The 18,684-nt window shown below is 43.6% G+C and overlaps 2 protein-coding genes across 2 annotated transcripts in view; both read right to left on the bottom strand.

Annotated features, from left to right (window-relative positions):
• Nucleotides 1-5,053, bottom strand: part of SCFD1 (sec1 family domain containing 1) — a 78,571-nt gene extending 73,518 nt beyond the window's left edge. The window contains exon 1 of the mRNA XM_063439197.1: nucleotides 4,962-5,053. Within this exon, the coding sequence (XP_063295267.1) occupies nucleotides 4,962-4,992 (31 nt within the window). The 5' untranslated portion in view covers nucleotides 4,993-5,053. The remainder of the gene's footprint in view (nucleotides 1-4,961) is intronic.
• An 8,952-nt stretch (nucleotides 5,054-14,005) lies between these two features.
• G2E3 (G2/M-phase specific E3 ubiquitin protein ligase) overlaps nucleotides 14,006-18,684 on the bottom strand; it is a 29,503-nt gene continuing 24,824 nt past the window's right edge. Inside the window, exons 14-15 of the mRNA XM_063439416.1 lie at nucleotides 17,659-17,864; nucleotides 14,006-15,033 (exon numbers count right to left, since the gene is read on the bottom strand). Of these exons, the coding sequence (XP_063295486.1) occupies nucleotides 14,807-15,033; nucleotides 17,659-17,864 (433 nt within the window). The 3' untranslated portion in view covers nucleotides 14,006-14,806. The remainder of the gene's footprint in view (nucleotides 15,034-17,658; nucleotides 17,865-18,684) is intronic.

Genomic DNA, 18,684 nt, shown 5'->3' with positions numbered 1-18,684 from the left:
TTGGGTTGTCTTTAATCACATTTGTTGGCCCCATTGAGGATGTACCATGCACAAAGCGATGCTACAGTACTCTCTGCCTGTTCCAAGTGCTCATATCATACAGCAGGGGTAGGGAACATTCTACACTCCAGATATTGTGGACTACATCTCCCATAATGCTGGCAAAGAATCGCGGGAAATGTAGTCCACAATATCTGGAGTGCCACAAATTGGCTAGTGTTGGCATAGAGCACGCTTGTACAATGGATTCAGGACAGATGGGATGATACCAGAAAAGAAAGAAAAAGATAATGAATATGTTTAACGGAATACTCAAAGCACCAAAACAACTGTAGCTTAATGAAGCGGTTTTGGTGTATAGATCATGCCCCTGTAATCTTACTGCTCAATTTTCTGCCATTATGGAGTTAGATCCCTTTATTTATGCTGCAGTTCTAGCCACCTTTTTGTGGTTCTTAATCTTTTGTTACAGGGACCAAAATTATGTATACATGATTAGCGTACTGACCTGATATCCAATTTTAAAAAACAGTGTGACACTCACAGAACTCTATGAATGGCTGCACTCGAGCAAAAGACAGAAGGTAAGAACTACAATAGCTCCTAATAATATATAATTTACTTTATAATAAGTTATATAATTACTGTTATTATTAAATGTTGAATATTGCATGACAGGGTTACTTTATGCAATGATGGTTACAAATATTATGTCACATTCCAATATTAACACAGGAGGCATGTATCCCTGCATTCATTACAAGCAATCAACTGCACTTACCATTATGAAACAAAAAAGGCCAATTCCGTTACGTAAACCAACCAATATAAGCAGCTTGAATAATTATTTCAGCAACATCTTTTATGCTACAGTTAAATGATTTCACTGGCATTCTCCCTTCTCAACAGCCACTTTCCTTATTCACATTTCTTCATCCTTGACCACCACTGGCCTTTCACACAAGTTTTTACCTCATTGACCACCATTGCCCTGTCTTCCAGCTTCAGGAGTTGTCATCTCACTCTCTATTCTTTACAGCTACTTTCCAGTCTACCAACAACTCTCCCTATATTGTCATTTCCTGCGCCCAACTCTTCTACTGTCACTTTTCCCATTCCAGTTTTCCTATCCTCTAATTCCTTTTACCATTCTGTCTCTAGTCTCCCAGCTTTCCCTCCTGATTTCACACTCCTAACCCTAAACTCTGCCTTTTCTAATGTCACATCCCTTCCCTAATACTCCCTCTTCTAATGTTAAGTCTGAGTCCCCATCACTTCCTCCTCTGCCATCACTTTCCTATTCCCATCACTCTCTCCTCTGCCATCACTGCCTCCTCCACCATCACTTTCCTATTCCCAACACTCCCTACTCTGCCATCACTCTCCTTTTCACGTCACTCCCTCCTCCGCCATCCTATTCCCATCATTTCATTATCACCTTCACATCCTCCATTCCCTCTACCATCACTTTCTTTTTTTTTTTTTTTTGTAAATCTCTTTTTTATTGAGGCATAAAGGTATATGGGTACAGAATGTAAGGAGGGAGATAATACATTTTCAAACAAGTCAGGAGTAATACAATGCAAGGTAAATCATCCCTAGATGGTGCTAGCCTCATTTTATGTTTATAATAGTAATAATAGTAAGGTTGCCTCAGCCGGTTAAACAGTTGCAAAATTTTTAAACACATGCTAGGACTACGTTAAGTTAACAGAGTTAAGTTAAGGCAAGATACACAGGCTGAACAGTGACACAGTACAACGTCTTTTATGCAGGGCCGTCTCATGTGGTACCATGTGAACAAACTAGATGATTATTAACAAGATCAGCTTAATTGTAGTAGTAAGATTTGGGTAAATTATAGTTAGCTCGTGTAAACCAGGTTGAATATGGACAAACGCAGGTTGTAGATACGTGAACACAAAGTGTCCTGTTTGATATAAGGCTCGTTTTAAAGTACCAATACTCGTAAAAGACAATCAAGGAGTCCCAGGTTAAGCCAACATGCCAATACAATATTCATTAGCCAATATTAATTACACGTTTGTTGAAGCGTAGGTAGGCTTAGTATCATTTAAGGTTATTTACATGCATGCTATGGTTGTCAGTCGGGCGATATATAGGAATGCCGCCTAATTTTAACTATGCAGACATGGGGAACTTTATGTCAGTTAGAGTAAACCATTATCCATGCAGGGTGGACATTGTAAAGCTCAAGATATACATAAAGTCCACATTATAGGTAGAAAAATAAAAAAAAGAGAAACAACAAAAAAAAACCTGTATGTATACTACATTAAGTTCTCTGCGTTATGGCAAGTGGGTGCCCCAGTGTTGTACAGCTAGAATATGAATGAGTCCAGCTTTTTGCCATACTGGGACCTGGGAGAAATCGCTGGGTTGGGGAAACTTGGCAGATACGGTGTCGTGGGCCTCGTGGATCAGTCCTAATGGGGTACACAGCTCCTGGTTTGGTCGCTGGTCCCGGCCCGCTTCCTCAGCCGATCCCTTTGCGTAGTGTGACGGTGTGTGGAGCTGGCCGGATCCGCAGGGTGCCAGTGTGTCGCACGGATGTGAGGACCTCCGCCTGATCCCAGGCCTCATGTGGGGTCTGCATCCCGGTGCCACAAACTCGGATGTACTTGTAGGCCGAGTTTTTCCCTGTTGGGGCGCTACGGAGATCCCTGGTGGTTCTGCGCCGCCAGCGGCGGTTGGACCTCCGGCGGTGTGGACGATGCCGTGGAGGTAATCTCCCTTTGACCCTCAGGCCGGGTGCTAGGCCGGTGGTCTTTGCTGAGACAGGAGGGTGAGTGTAGCCCTGAGTAGGCCCACTGTTCCTCTGCTTCACTGGTTCTCCAGTCGGGTTCCTAGACGGTAGGACGGGTCTCATGAGGAGCTGCTCCCATTTATCCCAGAACCGCTGAAATGCCAGGTCTAAGCTTGTGGGCGCTGGCCTCTTGAGTAAGGTTGCATCCGCCATGGTGCCGGGTCTGGAGTGTTCAGAACCCAGGCTTAAGTGGGTAGCTGCAGGTCGTTGGATCGAGAGTGTTGCCTTAGTAAGGACCGGGATAACCCCCGCCGGTCCGTAGGGGGGGGAGCGGGAGTTCAGGCTTAGTTTTGCTGTGTCCGTGGATGGCGGGAGAGCGGCCGTCTCTCCCGCCGCCGCCATGCTTGTAGGCCGCAACATCAGGGGACTCTGGCCCGCTGCCGAAATCCACGTTTGTGGTGTCTAACGGCAGGTCTCGGGCTCCCCAGTCGAGTGGGTACCAGGTTGAGGTCAGTCGCGGCCTCCGCTTGTCGAGAATCGGCTTGAAATCGGATCAGCTACGGGAGCAGCAGCGACATGCGTCTGCTCCCTTCTGCGGTCAGGCCCCGCCCCCCTACCATCACTTTCTGTCCCCAATCTCTACCTTCTCCTGTCATTTAACTCCTGAGTTCACATTTAAGCCCCCAATCCTGCATGCCCCTCACGTTATCCTGCTCATTACGTTATCCAGCCCTGACCCTCACGCTATGTATTGTTTACCTGTTGTACAGTATTGTGGAGTATAGAACCGCACTGGTTTAACAATTCAATTTTAGCACAAAGTGTTTGGTGGCTCTGTTACTTTTGATTCCCCCCCCCCCCCTAAATGCAATAGATGCAGCGACAAACGCTCATCCCACGAACATTTGCCACAAACTCCTGGAGGAGTGTGGAAGCTGGCCTCATGCCCATCGACTATAGTCCATTACTGTTTGGGAGTTACCCTGCCCAGCCGCCATTAACAGCTTTCCCTGGGTGCCCCTGGTTCGGCACTTTCCCTTCATTCGAATAGAACCGAACGCTACCTCCCTGGCGGCCGATCGCATGAACCAGACTCATGAATGGTCCTCAGCGGTACTTAGCCGCGACCGCTATGGAACTAATTTCGGCATGAGGACTTCTTGGGTCCCCAGTCAACTTGGTCCGGGGTTTTGAGCCAATTTGCAACCAGCCAGGAGAGCGATTTTTGGAGGGAGGGTGCCAGAGACTAAGGAGAACAAACATTATCCTGCGCTCGCCCCCACGTTATCCTGCGCTCGCCCCTCACGTTATCCAGAGCTGCCCCTCACGTTATCCAGCGCTCGCCCTCACGTTATCCAGCGCTCGCCCTCACGTTATCCAGCGCTCGCCCTCACGTTATCCAGCGCTCGCCCTCACGTTATCCAGCGCTCGCCCTCACGTTATCCAGCGCTCGCCCTCACGTTATCCAGCGCTCGCCCTCACGTTATCCAGCGCTCGCCCTCACGTTATCCAGCGCTCGCCCTCACGTTATCCAGCGCTCGCCCTCACGTTATCCAGCGCTCGCCCTCACGTTATCCAGCGCTCGCCCTCACGTTATCCAGCGCTGTCCCTCACGTTATCCAGCGCTGTCCCTCACGTTATCCAGCACTGTCCCTCACATTATCCAGAGCTGTCCCTCACATTATGCAGAGCCCTCACATTATCCAGCGCTGCCCCTCACATTATACAGAGCCCTCACATTATCCAGCGCTGTCCCTCACATTATACAGATCCCTCACATTATCCAGCGCTGTCCCTCACATTATACAGATCCCTCACATTATCCAGCGCTGTCCCTCACATTATACAGATCCATCACATTATCCAGCGCTGCCCCTCACATTATGCAGAGCCCTCACATTATACAGAGCCCTCACATTATCCAGCGCTGCCCCAGCTCCAGGTATATTCTCTCCCCCCTGGCATTCCTCCAGTGCTGCCCCTCACATTATGCAGAGCTGTCCCAGCTCCAGGTATATTCTCTCCTGCTCCCAGGACCCCTCATCCTAAACACCTGTCACCATACTGAACTCCTACCCCGGGCTCCGTGACTGTGGTACCCGGTGACCTGCCCCCTCCGCTTCCTTCCCATCACCCCTCAGTGAGGTTCCCGTGTGTCCGGTTCCCGGGCTCCCTGTGACTGCCCGGTACTCACCGGTCTGCTTCTCCCGTATAGAGGCCGCCATGTTTCTCGCTCAATCCCCTCCTTTGGCCGTGACGTCAGCAAGCGGTGACGTGGCACCCATACAAACCTCCGCTCGCAACGCGCCGCGCGATCAGCTGTCCGGAGTTTCCAGGACGACAGAGTCCACGCCCTCTCATTGACCTGGCACGGTGTGCGTTCCAAGCCTCGATACGAACCCGGAACTGTGTGTGCGTTCCACGGATTGTTTATCTTTTACACTTAGTTCTAAGCTTCTCCAAAGCCTGGCCTTCCAGGTGTTACTGAACTGCAACTTCCATCATTCTCTGGCCATTCCACTCAAATAATCATTGGAGTTGTAGTTAAGTCACATCTGGAGGGCCAGGGAACATCTGGAGGGCTAGGGAACATCTGGAGGGCTAGTGAGCCCAATGGGCATTCTAGATTTTGTATGGTTGTTCAGTGGGGGATTATTCACTGAACACATAACTACAGCGAATTAGGATCCAAATGGCAACATAGAGGCCAACATAACAAAGCTCTGACTGAGTTAGTTATTCACTAAAGTGAGAATTTAACATGACTTTCAAATTCAAGGTCAAAATTGCCAAACTGTAAAAAAAAAAAAATTCCCCAAGTCGGCTAACCTTTCATCTTAGGTGCTCTGGCCTTAAATTTGACATTTATTTTGAATTCTCACATTAGTGAATTACACTGAATATTAAGTTCAATGTTCCATTTAGAGTTGCAGAGTTAAAGCGGTTTACTGATTTCTAAAGAACCGAATGCAACATAATCACTACAGCCCTAGCTTCATCCCCCTGTTTAATGTCAAACTGCTTAGGAAATTTCTATCACATTTCCCTACCGGCGTAGACAATCTTAAACACTCCAATATTGTGGACTACATATGCCCTTCTGCTTTGCTATGATTAAGATCATTAAGAGTAATCCACAACATTCTGGAGTGCTTAAGATGGCGTACCCATATTATAAACCACCAGCGCTACCCAAAAGGTAGATTCCCCCAGATGCAGATGTTGTAGAACTTCAACTCCCATGATGCTTTGCCTGCCTTTAGAAATACAAAGCATCATGGAAGTTTTAGAATATCTGGGCAGGCCTGGTATAAACTATATCCTCTGCCACATTAATAATAATAAAGTATTTAACCAGGAAAGGTACATTCAGATTACTCTGGTTTTCAAGTACATCCTGGGGATGTTACCCTAGCCCAAGATCCAGGGGGTTGTTACTATTACCCAATTTAATGGTACTCATTTCATCTACCTCGGAAGGATGAAGGGCTGAGTCAACCCTGCCAGGATTTGAACCTGCGACCAAAGGGTTGAACAGATTCTACTGATGATGCATTAGCCCACATTGATAACAGCAAGTTAGAGCTTCCTCGTCAATGTCAATTATTTCCTATTTGGACAACATTGAATGAGGATGGGTTAGAATTCTTCACAAGTGGTATTGTTCTTATAAACAAAGTGGACTTGTTTGCCTTTGTCTGTTTTTGTGCTTTGTTCAGTATATCTGAAATATGCAGTTCTTTGTGGTTTTGTATTTATAATGTAAATATAATATACATTTTAGTGACTATCTAATGGTGTCGGACCTTTTCATGGAGTTGCATAATAATCTAGGTTGGGGGGAGGGGGAGAATTCAATCTTTAAAGGACCACTCTAGGCACCCAGACCACTTCAGCTTAATGAAGTGGTCTGGGTGCCAGGTCCCTCTAGGATTAACCCTTTTTATCATAAACATAGTTTCAGAGAAACTGCTAGGTTTATATTAGGGTTAATCCAGCCTCCAAATCCTCTAGTGGCTGTCTCACTGACAGCCGCTAGAGGCGCTTGCGTGATTCTCACTGTAAAAATCACAGTGAGAACACGCAAGCGTCCGTAGGAAAGCATTGTACAGTGGGACCTCGGTTTACGAATTTAATGCGTTCTCCGGGACGTTTCGTATTGCGAAAAATTCGGAAACCGAAACACGGTTTCCCATAGGAATGCATTGAAAACCAATTCATTCGTTCCGGAGGTGAGAAAAAAGTCAAATAAAGTATTTTATCTGTTCAAAACTCTTTATAAAGTGCACTTTAAAGGCATAAATACTGTACAGGGACATGATTAATCAAGCAATAACATTTCAAACATCCAACTTTATGTTTTAAAACATCACACATCAACACACAGTAAAAGGCATGCAAACAACTAAGCTCAGCTCCCTACCTTTCCACTTCTTGAGATGCACCAAAAAGGCTCCAAAACCTGCTGCAAATGGCTCCAAAACTTGCTGCAAAGTGCTCAAAAAGGCTCCACAACTTGCGGCAAATGGCTCCAAAACCTCTCCAACACCTCCACACTACACACTCACGTGCTACCCACACTTCAGTATGCAGGGGCGGAGCTATAAACCGGGACACTTGTTTTGTATTGCGAAAAAAATTCGTAAACCGAGGCATTTTTTTTTTACGAATTTTCATTCGTAAACCAAATTTTTCGTTTATGAGGCGTTCGTTAACCGAGGTTCTGCTGTAAATGCTTTCCTATGAGACTGGCTGAATGCGTGCACAGCTCTTGCCGGGCATGCGCATTTAGCCAAAAGGGAGGATCGGAGGCAGAGAGGAGGAGGGGGAGAGCTCCCAGCCCGGCGCTGGAGAAAGAGGTAAGTTTAACCCCTTCCTTACACCAGAGCCCAGCGGGAGGGGGACCCTGAGGGTGGGGGCACCCTCAGGGCAATATAGTGCCAGGAAAACGAGTATGTTTTCCTTGCACTATAGTGGTCCTTTAAAAAGAGTTGACTCTTTATCAAAAGATTCAGCCATAATTGTGCTAATTTCGCAATGATAGCCTGTACTAGAATTGGCCACAATCTACCTGTAAATTTAGGTAGATGGCCGAAAGTTCTATTAAAACTTATTTGGATCCAGATTTTCAGGCTTTGAGAACAATGTCTGGATTTAGTAATCTGAAATGCCTGATGGTTGAGAAATCTGCCACTATTAAAGGGACACTATAGTCACCAGAACTACAGCTTAATGTAATTGTTCTGGTGTGTATAGGCGGTCCCTGCAGGTATTTAAAAGTAAACACTGCCTTTCATAGAAAAGACAAGTTTACATTACGGACTAGGAACACCTCTAGGGGCCGTCACTAAGACCACTAAAGTTGCTACCTGGGTCAACGCTGCACAATGTGCAGCACTGACGTTCTGCATGGAGGCACTGACCGTTCCTTATTGAGATGCATCTCTATGAGGAGATGCAAATTGACACAGCATGTGGTTTGCCACACATGCACCATAGCGCAGTGGATTGGTCGAGATTGTCAATTTTGATGATCTCAGCCAAGGAGGCGGACTGGGGCAGAGCCAGCTGCAACAGACCTGTGCGGCGCTGGAACAAAGAGGACTAAAAATAACCTTTTACATTGTTCACATGGGGCTGGAGACCTAAACTGTGTTTTCACAGCTATAGTGACAGGAATAAGCTTGTCTTCCTGTCACTATATTGTTCCTTAAAAAATCCACAACATTTTCAGATAAAGGTATAAGGGCTCTGTATTGTGTGAGAGCAAACAAACATTTAACTTCATATCTCCCCCACTCACATCTTGTAATATTGTACAAGACAAAGGGTCCCCAATGTTATATGAATTATCAGTATGGTCTTCTATAGTATATGTAAGTTGTGTAGTGAGATCCATTATTTGTTTTTCAATATCTATGTACTATGGGAGAGAAGACAAGAGCTTTAAAAGCAACTTCTGGAAAAGTATTAACTTTGTTTTTTCCCCTCCAGGATGGCTTTTGTAATTGACGTAAGTGCATCTGACTGCCCACAATACTGCTATGCATTGTGGGTAGCCATGATCGCCAGTACTTGTATAATAAGTTTGTATTCTTTCTACAGGAGACTGGCACGTGCACCAGCGTACCAATAACTCCAATATCTATATGAAAATTCAAGTTACACCATATTAGTACCCTTAACATTGGCAATGTCCTTGTCTTCTCACAACCAGTTGCTGGAAGTCCCAGTTTCTCAGAGACCACTTGACATCACTCTCAGTAACCACGACACAAAAAAAAGCCAAACAAACAAAAAAATAAAAACTAAAAACTCACTCTTCATCTAACACAATCAAGCTAAACGGTCAAGCAACCCCAGCTGGCACACCCACAACTCTTACCCAGACATAAGAATGTAGGTGTGTGTGTGTATATGCATATATTGTCATAATTATATGATGGGCACATATGTGTGTCTTAACCACTTACTTGCATATCTGCAAGCCATTTGGCTAGTACATATACAATTATTAGGAGCACATTAAATCAGAATAGCCACATTTCACATAGAACCACAAATAAAAACCAATACACATTTAATGAATGCAAAGGTAACTTAAAGAGATTTATTTATTTATTGTTTCCAAGTGTAATTTAAGAACAATAAAAGTAAAAAAGTTCACAACATTATTCATTAATTTAATAGTAAACCAAAGTACCTTACATAGTAATTAATTAGCAATATTAAAAGATTGATGGGGTGGGGCTGGCCAGAGTGTCTGTTGGTTTGCATGCCATCCTTTCCAACTGGACCTGTGACAGTGACACTTACTCTTCGGCCCACCCACGCAGTCCCGATTTCATACTTTGAAGAAGAAGCATAGGCACTGATGTTACAAAGTTAATTAAAACACTATACAAATGTAAAAAGGATGGTAAAAAAAAGAGTAAACACCTTTAGAAAACCTAAGGGGGGGAAAAAAGGAGAGAGCTTTGGGAAAAAAAAAACAACCCACTTAATCAGATCTACCAATACATTGTAATAGGTAAGAAAGTTTAAAACCAATCACATGTCAGAGGCACATGGGATATACCTGCAGTGCTCTTTGCAGTTTACAGGGTGATATTACTAGATGTAAACTATCAGACAGTTTATTCCAGGTTTCTGCTCGCATCCTGAATCCTACAATTCTAAGCTGGTCGATCCATAGATTCCTGTTATTTTGGGCTTTACTTCATGGACTTGCCTTAACTACGACTGACCTGACATTCAGAATTTATATCAACCTCACTACTTCGCTGTCTCTCCTGACTTTAGAAGTACATCTTTACTATATTTCAATATCAGGCACAGTGTCTTTTACTACCGATAGAAGCGGAGACACTATAGTGTTAGGAATACAGATTTGTATTTTATTGTGTTCCTTTAATAATGGCCCCATCACCATTATGCCAGTGCCTCCATGACAGAGTGTCCCTCCTGTACCACTTTCCTACTTAAGAACACTTTATCAAGCGGATCAGTTCTCCCCTTTGACATGTTGGCCTCAATGCCAACGCATTAGTGTCAAACCAGATTGACAACTGTCATTGTATTCCAATACTAGCAAGCATGAGTAACAATTATTAGGAGCAATCATGGCAATTACAGTGCATGTACTGTAGCTGCTGTGACAGAGCACAAGAACCATCTATAAGGGGTTTCTTTGCTCTTCCCCGTCACTCTAGTGTCGGCAAGGAGGACACAGACCTTTATGCTGACAATTGTTTGGCAGGTTGATAGGGACTTTTTTCTATTCCTAAGTACCTATATATTTTTTAACAATCTATAGTGATCTGTTCCTCCCATCAATTGTACGGTGTTATATACCATAAGAAGTACAGACCACGGCAGTGTTTTATAAGTAGTCATGGTACACAATCCCTTAATGTGCAGCTTCTCATATTGAATATACAGAGAGATATTTTATGTTGGTACTGGAGGTGTAACTCCACCTCCAGCAGTCTTCGTTAGACTGTCCGGAATGAGCGTTAATTCTGTGCATAGAGATTTATTTATAAGGAACTGGCTTCTGAAGCTCTAATAAAGCCAGGTTTTTTTTCCATCTGCACTCCAAACATTGACTGCAGCATGCACTTAAAAGCAGTGTTCTAATCCGCATAGCCAAAATAGCTCATTTAGCGTTTATAAGTCTATGGGTGATGCCCCCTAGGTTTTGTCAGACCCATTTTTGAAGCGGTTTTATGAAAATCAGGGCTCTTCTTAGCCCCCCCCCCCTCCCCCCCCAAAAAAATCTAAAATAATTATCTTGAATGGTGTGACAAAACCAGGGGATGCAACCTAAAGAATCTTAGCACCATAACCACTTCAATAAGCTGTTTGGTACACAGGGTGTCTCTTCCTATGCTATAGAAAATTTGTGGCGTTTAAGGTTTTAGTGGGGTGTTGTTTAAGGTATGAGTGTGCAGGACATAGCTTTAAAGGTTGAGAGACAGAAGAAAAATGAAAAACAAAATAAATAAGCTCGGCCAACATACAACAAGGTGGCAAGAAATACTTATGAAAATATGGCACAATGCATCCGTTTAAATTCATACTCTTATTCTCTATTAAATAAAGTGACAGAGCAAACAGATGTTGAATCTACAGACAATTCAATCAGTAACATTAATACTGGAATTTCACATACATTTGATAACTCATGGAAAAGAACAGGTGCAGACTGTAAATATACAGTGTCAATAATAGGAATGTATCCTACACCCGCAGACACATACACACACGTAAAGAAAATACGTAGGAAAAACAACATATAAATATATTACAAAACTCAAAGACTGGTTGCTTTGACGACCCCTAGTCTCCAACACTCAAGTCATTTAGCTGAAATTACAATGGCTTGAGTGAGTGTGATCATCCTCTGTTTAAAATACCCACAATGCTTTGCAATATTCCTGCATGTCCATTTAAAATGTAAAAACTATTTATATAAATATACAAAAATGGTACTCATCATGAATAACATGAACATTATAAAGCCACTTAACACCACATTAAAGGACTAATATGAAGTACTACTAGAAGTAAACGGATATATGAGCTACAATTATTAGTAAATGTAATAGAAAGGTTTTACATTGGATTATCTCTTTGATATCTGGACAACTCCCTCCCTCCCCCGCTCCCAATAAACATAATATACAGAACGGATTATAGATTAAACCTTAACGGACAAGTAAAATAAGTATAATATAAAACAAACATAATTCCAATCCATTGCAGCTGGTAGTACAATATTTAGACCAGGAGTGGCCAAATGTAGTTTTACTTCTACAATAGCTGAAAGTCTACATGATGCTTCCTGAACACGTGGGGAGGTGTAACTGTAGAATACTTGGGGATCTACCTTTGGTTGCCTCTGATTTAGACAATGTTAAAGTAAATCCAAGTGCAAGTCACCACTGGAATATCTCCAGTCCAAAAGCAATTAATACTGCGGCAGCAAGTCCCAAAAGATAATAGACAAGAAGAACAAAAATGTCACAATTTCTCTAACATTACATTGCTTTAGATTAATATCAATAGTTTTAAGTTAATATAAAGCACAAGATCCTCTTGCGACATTGCGTTGAGCAGTCCATGGTCACTACACAACTACTCGTAAGCCTCAATGTGAGATTAGATATGTACATTGCATATACATAGAGTTCTATTGTATTAGGTATAGTGCATATTGTACACACACAGTACTACAGACCTACAAGAATAACAATCAGTAATTTCAACCCTGAGGTGTTTTCTTTTAAATGCGTTGTTCCACATAGACCAAAAAAAAAAAGCAAAACTGAATAATGTGGCATGGTGAAGAATTAAGAACTTTTTAGGACAATATTAGAGGACAGACCTACTTAAAGGAGAACTGTAACATCCCTTGAATTTACATTACTGAATAAAATATTGAAAATCATAATTCAGCTATAACTTATTTAAGAGATTCTCGGTTTTCCTTTAAAGGAACACTCTGGGCACCATAACAACCTAATCTAAATGAAGTTGTTCAAAGGGAACTTGTCAGAGCTTAGAATTCTATCTATACCTTGTGCTAGCAGTTTTAAAAATAGTTTTCTCCCATCTGTCCCAATTCCCCAGCAGAAACTGAATGCTGAGCAATTGAGAGGTAGAGAGAGCAGAAGAGACCTCCTAGAAGAGGTGCCTCTGCTTTACACCCATTGCAACTACAGCACATGTGCTGCTAGCATTGGTAGGGTGTAAAGGAATGGAGTAGATTTGCTCTGCTTGTGTAAGTTTCCCAAGCATGGCAAATCCGCACAGGACAGAGGAGGAGCGCGGGCGGACCTAAGGTGGGTGTTACAGAAGTGTAACACCCTCCTCTTTAATTAGATCACGACGGGGGAGTGGAGGGCCAGGTATGCAGTACAGATTTCCTTTAAGGTGCTAAGAGGCCCCTGGTACTGTCTCACCTTTAAGTGTTTCCCAAAGTCTGTGTTCCAGCCTGGATCTCCCATCCCCACTGTTCTGTTTTCTCAGTTTCAGGAAACCGGAAGGGTCGGGAGGGACACCGTTGAGTGGCTGAGAACAGTCAGGTGACCCTCTCAGCGAATCAGTGACTTCCCATTCATAAAATCAGACTTGAAAAAGGTATGTTCCATTTTATGAATGGTGAGTCACTGATTGCTTTCCCCAATCAGCGGTCCAATCTTTCAGTTTTTTTTTTTTTAGAATTTGAGCAAGCAGAAGGACAAAGCGGCAGAGAGATCCAAAGATGGAACACTGATTTTGGGGTTAAACCATTCGAGAACAGTTTAACCCCTAAAGGTGAACCTGCGCCAGAGATCTCACGGCACCATACCTTCATTTTGATAAAGTTACGGGGCCCAAACTGGTCCTTTAAATTTATATTAAAGAGTTTGCAACTGGTCACAATCCAGTTCAGACAATGCAAAGCCAGGACAAACATTGTAAACGAAAAGGAGAAATATAAACATTGTTTTGTTTCTCCTCTTTTCTGTATGCTTTCACAATGCTGACTGCCAGGCGCACAGTACACAGCATCGGACAGGGATCTAAGGTGAATTTTACAGAGGAGCATACAGAGGAGGTAAAGGTTTTTATATTTCATTTTTTCCCACCTCTGACAAATACAGGTTTGCTAAATATAGAGATAAGAAAACAGTTACAAAATCCTGGGAATTGGCAGTTCTCCTTAAAGTATTAAACACTAGAGACTTTTCCCTGCTTTGCAACAAATTTGTTTCCATTCATTTACTCACATGAATACAGGAGCCAGTTATTGAGGCCCACAAAACATGAATGGGACAGGTTTGATATGTCTAAATATTTGTAATGTGTAATTCACTAAACAAGTGGCACATTTTAAAATAGTACAAAATAATGGTTGTTTTTCTTCTTTTTATAGATACAGGCATTTGGTTTTTTTGTGTTTCATAGATGAAACGTGCAGTTATTAATTAGGGTAAAACCTAATCAGTGCCTAACTTGTATATTGCTGCATGATAGTATAAATATTTCAACTTTACAACTTGTTTTAACTATTGACAGCTAAACAATCTAATAAAAAATAAAAAGCCACCATACGCGCACACAGAACAATTTCCTCAAATATCTAGCCAGGCCGAACGCCAAAGCAAAGATAAATTTCATGTGACTGTCGACATAAAATGTATATTCTGTATAATTATGTGGCTATAACATTTTTATATAATCAATGTCTTAACTCTCAACAGCTCCCCAAAAAAAAAAAAAAAATTCCAAATTTCATCAGAAATGGTCTCCTGAGAAAATGCTCAAAATGGCAGTCTTTGTTGTTGCACAAAATGGCAGTCTGTAGAAAAAGACATTTTGCTGAAAATGTCGCAACAATGTGGGTACTTTTTTCAATGTCTTACAGATGGGGATTCCAAAGTTGTTGGCGGGTCAAGGGAAAAAAAAACAAACAAAAACACAGCAGCATTTTTGGCTTCTTTTCCAAATACGGTGTTAGAGGTGAACGCCAAAGGAAATGAGGAAGTTCAGCTATACCTTCTGCAAAGTTTTACATATGGCCTGGTCCAAACTTCTACGGAACTCTATGTAACTTGGAAGTATCGGAAGCTTTAAGCAGTTATGTTTTCTATCTGCAGTTGGAACAGCTCTGTGACTGAAATGAACAGTAGCCGGAGGATTAAAACCTGCTGGTGGAATTGAGTCCAAGCCTGTTACAAATACAAGAATGTTCTCCAAAGAGACTGCAGTAGACCCCTCTGTAAGATATTAAAAAAAAAAAAAAAAAGATTAAAATATAAAAACTACTGCTTTTTATCAAGGTTCCAATCATAAATATAAAAAAGGCCCTACCGTTGCATTTTATTGGATGAGGTACACAGAACACAAGCCTTTGCCCAGTGGTATGAAATATATACCCGTAAACTAACAGGGTTGTTAGTTCAGAGGGATTTGTCAGGATTTAAAACTGTTAGAACAAAAGTATCCAGACAGGAAGCATAGCTGACTTCGCTTTATATTGGACATTCCCAACAATTCTCACTTTAGTTAATAACCCTTACAAATTATTTTATTAGTACAATTAAGAAAATTAATAAAAAAAACACAAACAAAAAAAAAAACTACATTTATCAAAAGAGGAATAATTTGCAAGCTGTCCAGATAAGGTCCTTAGCCAATAAAAAAAAAAGGGTCACATTTGCAATATTTTATTCTCATTTAGTGAATATCCATGTTGGCAAATAAACATCGTTAATGAGAAGAAAATTGCTTAACAGCTTCTATAATAACCATAGTTGTTACGGGGGTATCAACCAGCGAGCCGATACTCATAATCCTCCATACCCGCAAGAATTGGCTGTATGGAAAATAATTAATTTGTTTAGATTGGTGTAAGCCATGTGCAAGCTGTTAGAGTGAGTTGGTTTCACATACAAGGCCTTGTTTAGGACGGTTATCCAAGAAAAAATTACCAATTGTACACTTGCATCACAGGTGAATTTAATGTCTGGCTGACACTGATTAAGATAATGGAGGAAGGAATCCCATTCAACATGTGTGCCCTTCCACTATAGCTCGCTATAGTGCCCACCTCCCCCCCACAATGCAGAAGTTAAAAACCCAGTCACTTACCTGGGAACACTGCCAACGTCAGCAATGTCCTCACTCGCATTAGGATTTCCCCAGAGGAAAGCATGCTATTGGGGATTCTAGATGTCCTAGAGGTAGAGTAACCCCCACAAAGCTAATTATTGCAGTTCATACAAAAACGGCAATAATTAGCTTGGGAAGGTTAAGGGTGCTGGGACAGTGCACCAAGACCACTTCAATGAGCTGAAGTTGTCTGGATGCCTATTGTGATCCTTTACAACACACCCACCCACACACACCCACACCCCACACACCCACCCACACACACACACCCACACCCCACACACCCACCCACACACCCCCCCACCACACACACACACACACACACCCCCCACCACACACACACACACCCCCCACCACACACACACACACACACACACCCCCCCACCACACACACACACACCCCCCACCACACACACACACACACACACACCCCCCCACCACACACACACACACACACCCCCCCCCACACACACACACACACACCCCCCCCCCACCACACACACACACACACACCCCCCCACCACACACACACACACACACACCCCCCCACCACACACACACACACACCCCCCCACCACACACACACCCCCCCACCACACACACACACACACACACCCCCCCACCACACACACACACACACACCCCCCCACCACACACACACACACACACACCCCCCCACCACACACACACCCCCCCACCACACACACACCCCCCCACCACACACACACCCCCCCACCACACACACACCCCCCCACCACACACCCCCACACACACCCCCCCACCACACACACACACACACACACACACACACACACACACCCCCACCACACACCCCCCCACACACCCCCCCACACACACACACACACACACCCCCCCACCCACACACCCCCCCACCACACACACACCCCCCCACCACACACACACCCCCCACCACACACACACACCCCCCACCACACACACACACACACACCCCCACAACACACACCCACACACACACACACCCCACCACACACACACACACCCCCCACCACACACACCCCCCCACCCCACACACACACACCCCCCCACCCCACACACACACACCCCCCCACCCCACACACACACACCCCCCCACCCCACACACACACACCCCCCCACCCCACACACACACACACCCCCCCACCCCACACACACACACACCCCCACCCCACACACACACACCCCCCCACCCCACACACACCCCCACACACACACACACACACACCCCCACACACACACACACACACTCTCTCTCTCTCTTCAAAATCCACCATGAACAGGTTGGCATAAGAAGGCACCATATTTGTGGGTACAGAAGGTTAGGAGTAAAGACTCACTGGTTGATACCTGCTTAACAACAATGTCCAAAAATGTCATTAAAAGGGATTCAACCATAGTCTCTTCCAGGCAGCTAAACACAAATTCAGGGTTTTGAAACTGGTTGATCAGCTGAAGTGCTTTTGGGTTGAGGAGATGAGACACAATGCTTTCCTATGAGGATTTCCCCGACGCTGGATGTCCTTTTGCACACCGTGAAGATGTCCAGTGTCATTTATAATGAAAGAAGAGCCTCATAACGTAACCAAATCAAAAAGCAGCTTAGAGTACCCCTTTAGGAGCTGCATTATTAAGTAATTCAACTGGGCTATTTGAATGAGACAGTGTAATGTGTTTCTTTATACATGGTGCATAAAAATAGGAGCAAAACTAACCTTCTGTGTCTTCTAGGTAGTCAATCCAGAAACAAGTGTCACTTTGCCGATTTGTGTAAATGTCTTCAGGATATGCAACTGTAAATAGGTCTGCCATCAACTTGGCTGTCAACTTCTCTTGTTTCATGCAGAGGACACTCCAAAAAGCAGTGGGGTGAGCCTGAATCTTTTCCAACACACCGAGGGTCTTCAAACCTAGTTTAAAGCTAGAAAAAAAACAAAACCCATACACACACTCATTATACAGGGTGGCCTAAACGTAGGTATACAGTAGAATCAATGAAAGTCATCTCAACCATATGGGCACATATACACACTGACACACAAAGTGGCAATTACAGGTCAGACATTTAAATAGTGTGGAAGTTGGAGAGAATGTTGGAGGGAAGATAAGAATTACTATTATTGTGAATGATGGACATTGATGCTGACCGGAATATGTGCTGTACTGTGTGTCGCAATGTACTTGACAGGTTCGTTGAATGTTGCAATGCTGATATAGATCTACCAACAATTGTATGTTATTGCAACACAATTTAGGTGCCCTGTTAATAGCTATAAATCAGGCTGGGAATGAACAAAAAGGCTAGATGGTATTGGCTATAGAAGCAGTGTAAAAGGAAACTCTTGGCACCACAACCACTTTATCTCAATGAAGTTGTTATAGTTCCAGGAGTTCCATTGGTGCAATCAGGGGTAAACGCTTTACAAACACATCCACACTGCTTACTACTTAGGAACACCTCTAGTGGCAGTCGCTTAGATGCTGTGCAGCACTGACGTTCAGTCTCCACACTCTGCATGGAGGCGCTGAATACTGCCGATAGAGATGCATTAATTCAATGCATCTCTATGAGGAGTTGCTGATTGGCACAGCGTGGCATTTGCCGCGTATGCGCAGTAGCCTCCAAATGCTTTCTTATGGAAATGCATTGGATTGGCTGAGCTCATCAAGTTTGATGATCTCAGCCAAAGATGCAGAGCAGGGCCGGCCAAGAGGACAGGACATCTGCACGGCTGTGAAAA

This window comes from Pelobates fuscus, chromosome 13 (assembly GCF_036172605.1).
Source record: "Pelobates fuscus isolate aPelFus1 chromosome 13, aPelFus1.pri, whole genome shotgun sequence".
Classification (NCBI taxonomy): Eukaryota; Metazoa; Chordata; class Amphibia; order Anura; family Pelobatidae; genus Pelobates; species Pelobates fuscus.
The sequence above is the reverse complement of the archived record's forward strand: the minus strand, read 5'-3'. Positions and strand labels throughout refer to the sequence as shown.